General features: G+C 50.3%; 4 protein-coding genes across 4 annotated transcripts; all 4 read left to right on the top strand.

Moving 5' to 3' along the window:
• Nucleotides 1-2,415: 2,415 nt before the first annotated feature.
• On the top strand, nt 2,416-2,973 carry J4E83_010980 (uncharacterized protein; the record flags this gene model as incomplete). The annotated part of the gene is made up of 2 exons (XM_049337858.1): nt 2,416-2,471; nt 2,526-2,973. 2 exons carry the CDS (start codon nt 2,416-2,418, stop codon nt 2,971-2,973), a joined length of 504 nt encoding a protein of 167 aa, XP_049183021.1.
• Nucleotides 2,974-3,238: 265 nt separating this feature from the next.
• J4E83_010979 (uncharacterized protein) lies at nt 3,239-4,235 on the top strand (the record flags this gene model as incomplete). Its single annotated transcript, XM_049337857.1, has 3 exons — nt 3,239-3,279; nt 3,336-3,713; nt 4,055-4,235. 3 exons carry the CDS (start codon nt 3,239-3,241, stop codon nt 4,233-4,235), a joined length of 600 nt encoding a protein of 199 aa, XP_049183020.1.
• Nucleotides 4,236-4,743: 508 nt separating this feature from the next.
• Nucleotides 4,744-5,615, top strand: J4E83_010978 (uncharacterized protein; the record flags this gene model as incomplete). Its single annotated transcript, XM_049337856.1, has 3 exons — nt 4,744-4,749; nt 4,965-5,140; nt 5,198-5,615. 3 exons carry the CDS (start codon nt 4,744-4,746, stop codon nt 5,613-5,615), a joined length of 600 nt encoding a protein of 199 aa, XP_049183019.1.
• Nucleotides 5,616-9,977: 4,362 nt separating this feature from the next.
• Nucleotides 9,978-11,316, top strand: J4E83_010977 (uncharacterized protein; the record flags this gene model as incomplete). The annotated part of the gene is made up of 2 exons (XM_049337855.1): nt 9,978-10,013; nt 10,069-11,316. 2 exons carry the CDS (start codon nt 9,978-9,980, stop codon nt 11,314-11,316), a joined length of 1,284 nt encoding a protein of 427 aa, XP_049183018.1.
• Nucleotides 11,317-12,048: the final 732 nt, after the last annotated feature.

The raw sequence follows: 12,048 nt of genomic DNA, 5'->3' as shown, positions 1-12,048 counted from the left end.
GCTCCGAGCGCAATGCAACCGCCTCGCCCCTCCTCCGCCTGCCCGCGGAACTTCGAAACGCCATCTTCGCCTACGCGCTCAACCATGACACTTTGGTTTCCGCTCTCTCAATGTCAAGTAATGACACGGTCAAATTTGCTCACCGGAATCCGATCAATCTCCTGTTCGTCTGTCGCCAGATCCATTCCGAAACAGCGCATCTTCCTTACAAGCTGAACTCATTCGTGATCAATGCCTATCACCCTCGCACTATTGCCACGTTCCTCAACCGCCGAACGTCAGCTCAGATTAGGCTCATGTTGAACGTGACGGGAAAATGGACAAAGCGTAAGCGCCGGCGCGGCGAAATCTGCGACAAGCGCATGTCTGCGAGTGAATGGATAATGTGTCTACGTACACAAGGGGATACGGCCGCCGAATTTTGGATATAACTGTAGTTACAAATTTTGGCGTATCTTGAAGGAGAAAGCGCGATGGTTGGACATGTTTCACGGATAACTGGACTTTATTGTTACAGCCACCTTCAGCTAGCTTGACGCTAGGCGCACGGACGCAGTGTGAATACCAACAACTTCAATCCCATTCCATCACTCTCGTTTTTCCTCTCCAACGTCCGCCTCCGCACCATCTACTCGAAGTTTAGCCACGGCTAGAGCATGTCGAGTACCGAGACGCACTCCGAGGGCGCCAAGCCTCACGCCAATCCGGCTGTCGAAGATCATACTTCCAACAGCATTGCCAAGCTTGCGATCGCATCTCATGCAACCACCGCCGAGCACGGAATGTAGGCTAGACGCAGACATGATGAAGTAACGACGACTAACAAGTGATGATAGCTACAAGTGCGACGCCACCTCTCCTCTTCTTCGCCTCCCCGCTGAACTTCGCAACCACATCTTCGCCCTTGCTCTCACCCACGGAGAGATCACGTGGTCTCATGGCGCGGGTTGGTCTAAGGCCAAGAACTTGGCCAATCTTCTTTTTGTCTGTCGGCAGACGTATGCGGAGACTGCTCTTCTCCCATACTCATTAAACTCTTTTGTCTTCGCAACGATGAGCGTGCAGTCTATCGGCAATTTTCTAAAGCGCCGAACACCTACACAAATCGAGCTTATACATGAGCTGAGTTGCGAATATGTAGGTAGCAGAACATCGTATGGGTACTTGAGGTTCCCGGCGACCAACTGGATGGCTACATTGCAGATCTAGGAGAGCAATAACTTGTAGCTTAAGTAGAGACTCTTGATCAGCTTACCTCGGCTGGACAGTCCTTGGACGACGCCAATGTAACTTCTTTTCGAGCAACCTTCACATCTTAGAAAGAGGCGTGAGCGCATTGGTCGAGTGATGCTACTAAAGCCCATTCACTCGTCATTTTTTGTACCCAGCGCACTGACCCAGAGCGCGCATTCCAGCTTCTTATTCTCCTTATGATCCCTTCCGCGCAAGCGACGCTTTCCAACAACTCCAGCATGTCGACCTCGAAGATACAACGCACCAAGTATGGGACGACGAGCCGCGCGACTCGAAGTCGTGACTACATGTTCGAAGCCTACCGCTGTTTAATACTGTCAGCTAACAGATTCCGCCAGTACCGAGCGCAACGCCATCTCATCCCCACTCCTCCGTCTTCCCCCCGAGATCCGCAACCATATCTTCTCTCTCGCCCTGAATCACGGTTACATCCCGATAACCTTCCCATACCGCTCTCACCGCTGGAGGATCAAACGAACTGAACGCCGGGGCTTCAAATATCGCTACCACTACAAGCAACTCTGCGACTTCTTCTACAACCCCATCAGCTTTTCGTCAAGGTCTTGTTCCTTCAAGCTGAAAAAGCGGCCGATCCGCAATCTCACGCGTCTCAACCACCTCAAGCGGCCCATCAACCTGCTATTTGTGTGTCGTCAGATCTACGTCGAGACCGCGCTACTTCCCTACAAAGTTAACACATGGGTGATCGAACTAGACAGGCCCTGGGAGAGGATAAGAGAAGGGTATGAGCGGTACTATTGGCATGATCCAATGCACTTCCTCGAAAAATTGACCGCAACACAAAGGGAGGTCATGCAAGAAGTATGGTCTGTTTCCGAGTTTGGAGGCGAACATACGATATACATGGGGGCTGCGAAAGTATGGATGGAGCGTTGGTTGCCACGGCCGATATCTTGCGTCCTTGAGAGTATGAAATGTGAGGACACGAACATATTTCTGTTGCCACGAGGTGGCGGTTGACAAGGTGCAGTGGTCGCGCCTTCTCGCGGGTACAACCGAAGTGGGACTAGCTTCGTAATCACCTTCAGTAGCGCGATGACTAGACCCTTATTTATACTTCTTTTACTCCCATGCTCATTCTCTTCTACAACTCTCAAGATCACGTCTCCTTCAACCAACTTCACGGCCATCAGCAAGGACATGGAAAACGATATGTCGGCGTTAGATCAGCAGTCAGAGAGCGAGCGCGAGCAAATGTGAGCTGTCTGCGATCTCTAAATTAAATGACTTACACTGACACGTCCTTTCAGCACCCGGCGAAACGCCAAATCACCGCTTCTGAGTCTCCCCGCGGAGCTCCGCAATCAGATCTTCGCACTGGCCCTTACACAGCCCACCATTGAGATCTTCTGGTCCGAACCGCACTTGAAGTTCAAGATTCATGAGGATTGTCGGCCAGACTACGTGCGACAACCGCTCAACCTTCTCTTCGTGTGTCGACAAACCCATGCTGAGACTGCCACTCTTCCCTACAAGCTTAATACCTTTGCTGTCGATTTCGTTTACCAGCGTGATCCTCCGAAGAACTTCCTTTATCAGAGGACAGTGGAGCAGAGGGAAGTGATGGGCAGTGTCAGCGAGCGAAATCCAAAAACTGGAAAAGCTGGAAAGCCTATGTCCGCAACGAGATGGATGGCTTCTATGGAAGCCGAGGCTTTCGTGCTCTATACTTGGAAACGAGGTGAGATGGAGGCTTGACTGCGCCGCGATTCTCCAGTTGTGAGAGCGAGTGGATGCATGCGTCTCATTATCTATTTGTCTATGCAAAAAGGGGTTTAATACAGCCAATTTCAATCCCTGCGAGTGTGTTTTTGAGGTGTAGAGCTACTTGTCCCGTGCACCTACCTTGTGCGATCTGCGCACTGACTACGAAATACATCTCTTCTTTTGCAGTCCACCCCAGTTTCTACACACACTTCCTCGAACCCTCTTCGCAACACCCATCGCCGACTCCGACGTCAACATGAACACAGAAGAGGAGCAAGAAGAAGCGCGCGCTCACATGTAGGTCTCAAAATAGGGCGAAGCTCTCGGAAGTAGGTGCTAATACATAACTGCAGTACTCAACGCAATGCTACCGCCTCTCCACTTCTTCGTCTCCCCGCAGAGATTAGAAACATGATCTTCGCCTACGCCCTGAGTCACGGCGACACCAAGCTACACATCATTCCCAGTATACAAGACGGACCCGGTGGAACAGGCTGCTGGAAGCATCGCAGCTGGCCAGATCCTGTCAACGTCAGTCTGCTCTACGTGTGTCGCCAAATTCACCTCGAGACCGCTCTACTTCCGTACGAGCTCAATATCTTTGTGGTCTACGGTCACTACAACGCTGTCAAAGACTTCTTCGAACGTAGAACAACGGCACAAATCGGCGCTATGGCGAGAGTTGAGAGGGGCCCGCAGGTGAATATGGGCGTGCGAACCGCGAGTGACTGGTTGGACCGACTGCGATATAGAAGCAAGGGTGTCCTATTAAGACACAAGGACATAAACTCGCGACCATAGAGTAATATGGCAGATGGGGGGCAATGCTCATTCAACTCTTTCTCTATGTTGAGGTTACATCGTGTCACACGTGACAGTGGTCAATTTTTTGATCCAGGACTGCTTTTGTCTAGCAATTCTCCTACGTGAGAGCAGCGTAATCCAACAGTGAGACAGCTCTCAATTCCCAACCTCACCTGTTCTTCGGAATCGCCAACTAGCGCGCTGACTAGTCTCAAGCATATCTCTTATGACAAGCCTTTTGCTTTTATACGCGCACCTCCATACCTAGGTCAGCTGTCTGCTCACACCCCAACCCCGAATCCAGCGCGTTCACTTCCGAGATTCAACCAAAGTACCCCAGCGTGTACTCCTCCAGAATTGAGGTGAACAAGAAGCGCGCAATCAAAGAGCATGCGGAGAACTTGAAAGTCGAGGCCGCGCAACAGGACCAACGGCGGAACCAGATGTAAGTTCTCTCCTAAACTGATCATTTTGATGGATACTAACACACTCCGCTTGCAGCACATATCTCAACACAGCAACATCTCCGCTTCTACGCCTTCCAGGGGAGATCCGCAACATGATATTTGCGCTGGCTCTTACCCATCATGACGTCTTTATGTTCGATGGAGTTGTCACCAACGTTCAACAGCCAACCAACCTGGTTCGGGTCTGCCGTCAAATCCACGCCGAGACCGCGCTCCTCCCATACGCTCTCAACAAATTCATCGTCACCAAACCTTTCTTAGGAGTTATGCGCGATGCTTTCACCATCAGCAGCCCCGGCGGACTATTCTCATTTCTCGAGGCTCGAACACCGGCTCAGATTGGTGTCATGACCAGTGTACGGAGGTATAGGTCTTCTAAACGTGAGAGGTCTGCGACTGAATGGCTGGAGATTAGGCGGGTGCTTTTAGGGCGCAGCTGAGTCAGATGCTGAAAGCGTCGATATCAGATTTCGAGCTCAGAAATTCCAACATGCATGTCTCTTTGGTCGTCAATCACTTCGCACAGGACTACTCTTTCCCAACCTACCGTCTGTGACGAAGCGGTGTAGTGCGGGGGAACCAGCTTCCATCTCTCACCGTGACTTTTACCTGTCCTTCGTGCTAGTCAACTAGCGCGCTGACGAGCAATTACGTATAACTCTGTTCCCCGCCCTACCTTCTTTCCTATACTCACCCCTTCACCTCCGTCAGCTACCTGATAATAATCCCAAGCTCAGCATGTCGCTCCCCGAAGAGCAGCAGGAAGACACTAGCTCTAGCATGATATCCTCTGGAGCGCAACCAGAGAAGCTCAGTATTGAGAAGAAGTTGGCGTTTGAACAGCTCAGGATCAAGGCCGCGCGAGGAGAACAAGGACTGAAGGAGATGTAAGTTGGCCTCCGATGGAAATAGTTTCACTACGTCTAACTCAGCCGTCCAAATAGCACCTACCTCAACGTCACAACCTCGCCTCTCCTCCTTCTCCCAGCTGAAATCAGGAATATGATCTTCGCCCTTGCTCTCGATCATCAAGATATCTTGATACTTAATGAGCGTATATACAACGAGATCCGATCACCAGTCAATCTGCTCCACGTTTGCCGCCAAATCCATGCCGAGACGGCGCTTCTGCCCTACAAACTCAACTTTTTCGCGGTAGCCATCTGGGAAAGACGGTTGTTGCCATTCCTCGAGCGCCGGACACAAGCTCAACGTGATGTCATGACAGACCTACCGGATTTCCAGATCATAGACACTGCGAACGAGTTGCTCGCCATGAGGAAGCGCATTGAGTATGACGGAATTTTTGCGCTGGCAATTGAGAGGATCTTGAAGGATATGAATGCCAGGCTGTCAGCTTAACTTCGAGTCTAAAGTTAGCACTTGCGATTGCAAGGTCTCTTTGATTTAGACACGGTCTTTGCGGACAAGACATGCAGTCCCTTCGATCTCGTTCTTTCTATAAAAGCTTGCTTTGCTTTGTTTATCTAGCAGTTAAGTGGTGCAGCACGTCCCTGACTTATTTTCACTAGCCGTTCGCGACTAGCGCGCTTACCAAAAATGATCCATTTCTCTTTCTCCTTTGCTCGAATCCTTCAACCCTCTAACACCTACCTCTTAGCCTCCGTTAACGACATGAAAACTACAGACGACCGCGGTCCTAGCATGTGCTTGCCCGAAGCGCAACCAGATATGCAACAACCAGAGGCCTTGGAGCAACGCTCGGATGAGATGTGAGCTAGCTATCAGCGAGATCTATTTGCTTCATGCTAACAACCTACCTCCAGCACTTACCTCAACGCGACAACTTCACTCCTTCTCATGCTTCCGGCAGAAATCCGAAACAAGATCTTCGACTTCGCAATTTCCCCTGGCACTATCACGTTGTATCAAGAATATGATTACCATACGGACATTGCCAAACCTAAGCACCGTCATGCTATACCCCTACTCTTTGTCTGTCGCCAGATCCACTCAGAGGTCGCCATACTACCCTACAAGGTCAACGTCTTCCTTCTTATTGTGGACTGCTATCTAGATCTCGCCGACTTCCTTAATCAGCGAACACAAAGACAACTTGATTTCATGGTCGAAGTGAGGTGCAGATTCCGCGACTTCCGCAGAGTGTACGTAGCATCTGCGGCCAGGTGGGTAGAGTGTCTTGAAAATGAAAAGGGTTTCCATTTGGACGAGGTGGAAATGCGATGGAGCTGAATTGAGGACAGCGAAGTACATCATCAATTTGACGCGTGAGGTCAGACTAATCTTATCGCTATAGCAGGTAGACACAACGGTCTCTTGCTCCTGACTACCAGTACACAGTGTGCTTCTCTCACCAATGGCAGTTTTCAAGTTCTTTGTAGCAGCCAAATAGTGCAGCAAAATCTCAAAAGACTAGGTCCAGGGCTACTGTGACCTTCACCTACCCTTTGCGACTAGCGCGCAGACTAGTCAATACATTTCTTTCTTATTCCAATGCCCCTTCCAATCTACAATCACCTCGTAGCCACCACCAGGTAATACATACAGTTGCCTACTACACCTCCTACTACACAAACGCACTTGCACACCACACCCAGGCTCATACATCACACTCGCGGTTCAGTAGCCAATTTTTGAAAACTACGCTAGACTCTTACACACCACACCACCAACTACCCGCACACGAGCGACGGCTCCAAATACTCGTTCCAAACATGCAGTCAGACAACAAGACAATAGCCGCGCACCAGACCCATCGCGCGAATGAGATGTAAGTCAGCCCTTCTACTTCCAACAGAAACGAGGTCGATAGATAACAAGTCGTGGCAGAACCCTGCGCAATGCAACAACCTCCCCCCTCCTCCGCCTCCCCGCCGAGATCAGAAACGAAATCTTCGCCCTCGCCATGAGCCACAGAACCATTTCCCTAGACTTCAGCCCCTCGACCAGAGATCACCAGATTCTAAAAGACCGTCACGCCATCCCCCCCTCCTCAGCCCCCCTACTCTTCGTCTGCCGTCAGATCCACGCCGAGGTCGCCCTACTACCATACCGACTTAACAAGTTTATAGTCTCAGGAAAGTATTTGAGCGCAATGCGTGAGTTTCTGAAGCGTCGGACGCCGGAGCAGCTTGAGCTTATGCGGGATGTGAGGTGGAGGTGGCCTACTCAAGGGAGTCCTGTGCGTATGTTTTCCGGGGAGGGCTGGCTGAAGTGGTTTGAAGATGCGGATGAGCAGGCTGGGATGGTATTGCGATAACGCAGAGCGAGACGAGCCCCTCATGACTCCCGAAATACATGACTACCACATACGCAAAAGGTACTCCTTATCAATTGAGAGAGATAGCAATCGTCAAAGTCCACCTACTCAAGAAGGTCCCGGGTCTCGGTGAAGGGTGAATCGCGCTCACGCTGTCGAAGAAGATGCGTTGACGTCATGTGAGCTCTCCAGGCAGAGCGCAAACGGAGGAGTCGGTCTGCAATAGGAAATGAACTTGAACGTGAAAGTGAGTGCGGGATTTTTTGCCCACAAGATATCGACGCGTCTACTTCTCACGCGTCTGTTGATCTTATTCCTCAACGTCGCTATCCCCTTCCGACTACGAGCCTACCAAACACTATCATGCATATCTAACCTGCCCCCATCCTGTCACGCACGACCCTTAAGAAGTACACTGGCTGGTTCCGCAGCAAGAACGGGTACCGCGCTATTGTAACATCCGACGGCGTGTCTCTGCATGTCGGCAGCATCAGCTATGTCCGCGGTGACATTGTCGAAACCTGGGACTTACAATGGTCTAACGTACCTTTATTCAGAATTGGTGGTGATTCGGCAGAGGAACGGGCACTTAACGCTGAGTTCTAGGCAACATTCCGTACAGCACCTGGTGGACACAATGTCTCCTTTGACATTAAGGATGGCAAGGTCACGGGCCTGCGTGCAGGCGGAGAACACTTTGAGCGCATCGAGCGGGGCGAATGTCACATCTTCTGAGTACCTGTCGAGCTTAGGCAAATGATCTGGGGCTATGCGCTTGACAACAACGGCGAGAACGTCCTGCTAAGCAGGCAGAAGAGGTCTACTATTACTAATAGTTATTTACGTATAGCTATTAACTACATTAATAAAGTATACTATAAGTTTATAAATAAAGCTACGTATTTTAAGCTTTAATATAATACTTTAGTATATATAAATATAAGAAAGTTTATTAAGCTTCTTAAAATAAATAAAAACTATCTCTAGCTTTACTTCTAATATATTACTCTTAGAATACTATAAAGTATATCTCTACTTATTTTTAGAAAAATAAAAAATATTTATAGTATATTAGTATACACTAAAACTAATCTAGTAGCTATAATCTAAGTTTACTTAAACTTTTAAAAGTTTAAAAGTATACTTACTAAAGATATACTATCTTTTATAAAGTATAAAAAAAGTATATAAAAAGCTATTTAAAGATAAAAGTCTATTATATATTAGCTAAGTAATTTTAGTATACTAAAATATTAGTAAAGTATACTAAAAGTAAATAAGTTAAATACTAGTAATATAAAGTTTTTTTTATTTAAAAAAGTATTTAATAAGGCTATATTTTATTTTTAGGTCTTTTTAGCTTTAAGAAAGATAGTAATATTTTATTATATATTAACTTCTTATTATATATAGTAGCTAATAGCTATTAAGAAGCTTATTAAGAATATAAGAGGCTAGTATAAGAATAGCGCGTAAGAGTATTATAGTTAGCAACTAGTGATTTTATTCTTGTAATAGTACTAATAGTCTCTCTATGTAGTCGCGGAGTTTAGCGCCTGGTCACAGTTCATCTACATCTCGAGCTAATGTCGTCGTGAGTCGCCGCTGCGAAGAAAGGGTTGTGCCCGCCTGCTGCCTTGACGTTGAGCCTGAGGCACCATCTCGGCCCTACTATTGCTCAAATTCTCCATGTGGCTGAGGCGAAGCTGCGCGATGGCGCAAGGCAAAAGAAGGGTCCCCTTCCGGCACCCGGAACTTCGCCAATCTTCGGCGATAAGAGCCCTGCCTGATCGCCCCCGCGCTGATTGGCTCGGCCAAAAGCGGTCATAGCGTACCTTCATCGAAGCTTCCCAAGCAATGCGCAATGGCAAACGCATGTTCTCACGCCATGTACAGACATTGGGATAGTGAATTCCAGGTTTTCGAGTGACAATCGATGGAGTGGAGCCTGCTGCGTAGTTTGGGCAGGCAGACAAGCGGATTCAGGCAATCTTGGGCTGGCGAGGCAGCGTGGAAGGGCATGGAATTGTTTGGAATCTTCTCTCGCTCGGCGCAGCCGGTGCATTTGCAACATCCCGGTTACTACTTTTAAGTCGACAAGCGTTCGCCCTCCCACGCACCCCAATATACACTGTGAACACGCACCTTGCCTCCGAGTCAGATACCCGTTGTTTCCTTCACCTTCTCGACCGCGAAGACTCCCGCGGCGACTCTCGGTAAGCGCCTTTTCGCTCATTGTGTCAGCACTTCGACGAGTTACCCGCGCCTTCTTTCACCTGCAAGGCTGAGCTGCAACCGGGCGACTACTGCGACTTGTGGCCCACCAAGACTTGACGCTGACTTGATTTAAGATCTTCCCGACACCGCGACTCGCGCTTTCCACAGATCACCCAGAGACCTTTCTCTATTGCCCCTCAACCCGACTTTTACGACCCCGCTAGCCCCTCTTCGACGTTTCCACACGACAACCACGAACCGCGACCATGGTCAAAGACACAAAGTTCTACGATATCCTGGGGGTAAGCACAATCATCTCCACAAACAACTCAAGGCCAGAAGTCTAACAACCCACAGGTAGCGCCAGACTGCGCCGAGTCACAACTAAAGACGGCGTACAAGAAGGGAGCGCTCAAGTGGCATCCCGATAAGAACGCCCACAACCCCGAGGCCGCCGACAAGTTCAAGGACCTCTCCCACGCATACGAAGTTCTCTCAGACCCCCAGAAGCGCCAAATATACGACCAATATGGCGAGGAAGGACTCGAGCAAGGCGGCATGGGCGGCGGTGGCGGCATGGCAGCCGAGGACCTATTCGCACAGTTCTTCGGCGGCGGCGGCGGTCCCTTCGGCGGCATGTTTGGCGGCGGCATGGGCGGCGGACGCGAACAAGGACCCAAGAAGGCGCGCACAATCTCGCACGTCCACAAGGTGTCGCTCGAAGATGTCTACCGCGGCAAGGTCTCCAAGCTCGCCCTACAGAAATCCGTCATCTGCCCCAAGTGCCACGGCGCGGGTGGCAAAGACGGCGCCGTCAAGAAGTGCGCTGGCTGCGACGGCCGCGGCATGAAGCACATGATGCGCCAAATGGGCCCCATGATCCAGCGCTTCCAAACCGTGTGCCCCGACTGCCAGGGCGAAGGAGAAATCATCCGCGACAAGGACCGCTGCAAGCAGTGCAACGGCAAGAAGACGATAATCGAGCGCAAGGTCCTGCACGTCCACGTCGACCGCGGCGTCAAGTCGGGCCACAAGATCGAGTTCCGAGGCGAAGGCGACCAGCTCCCCGGCGTAGAACCCGGTGACGTAGTGTTTGAAATCGAGCAGAAACCACACGCGCGCTTCCAACGCAAAGACGACGACCTCTTCTACCACGCCGAAATCGACCTCCTGACCGCGCTGGCCGGCGGCCAGATCCACATCGAGCACCTCGACGAGCGCTGGTTAACCGTCGACATCATCCCCGGCGAGTGCATCTCCCCCGGCGAAGTCAAGGTTATCCGCGGCCAGGGCATGCCGTCGTACCGCCACCACGACTTTGGCAACTTGTACATCCAGTTCGACGTCAAGTTCCCCGAGCGCCTTGGTAACAACGAGGACGGCGGGCCCATGTCCCCCGAACAGATCCGCGCGTTGGAGTCTGTCCTGCCGCCCCGCAAGGTACCGGAGTCTATGCCGCCGGCTGATGCTATGACTGAGGACTTTACGCTCGAGGATGTGGATGCTGGTGGTGAGGGCCAGCGCGCGAGGGGTATGGGCGGTATGGAGGATGATGAGGATGATATGCATCCGGGGGCTGAGCGCGTGCAGTGTGCGTCTCAGTAAGAGGTGTGTGCGGTACCATCGTTTCTGGGGTGGAGTAGATGATGGAGTTAGCATGATTTTACGATGCATGAATGCAAAGGAACGAAGTATGAAGCTGTAGAAGGAAGGAGATGGGGGCGTGAGAGGAGTTTCTTTCTGCATTGGAGGTTTTCGATAACTGCTAGCCTTTGAGAGATGAGGCTTCTGCGATACCAAAGAGAGTTTGTGTTTTTCCTTCTTTTACTTTCTGTAAGCAAAGGCATCATTAGCTTTGTTGCTGCTAGTCAGATGGCGTTCTTCTAGATAAAGGGAGAGCCTGGACAATGGCATGTTTTGATACAACGGAGGGTTTAGTAGTTCGTTTCCCATGTGAAGAAATGCGATGGTTTTGTCATAACTGTTTAAGAGGGGTATGAAACTATATGATTACTGTCTTGACATCTTGCATCGCTCATCATGACATGTGGTGATGAAGTAAGGTTTGCCATCCCTGTACCCCAACGCCTTGGCAATAGCACGATGGTAATTAGATTAGTGAAACATTGCTGATGAAGACGCTTCATTCTTCAACATCTCTTCTCACATTCTTGCCTGGTCTATACTGTCTTACTAGCCCTTCATCCACTCCCCAGCTCACATACCTGCCTGTCGTTCTAACACCACTACCGTCCCCGTCCCCCAAAGACCCCCCACCCCCCCAGAACCTCCCTCTCCCCCCAAAACAACCAACTCCCCTCCTCCCCCTCCCCATAC

This window comes from Alternaria metachromatica (genome assembly GCF_023757995.1).
Source record: "Alternaria metachromatica strain BMP 0045 chromosome Unknown scaffold_58, whole genome shotgun sequence".
NCBI classification, from domain to species: domain Eukaryota; kingdom Fungi; phylum Ascomycota; class Dothideomycetes; order Pleosporales; family Pleosporaceae; genus Alternaria; species Alternaria metachromatica.
This window is presented reverse-complemented; position numbering and strand designations above follow the sequence as displayed.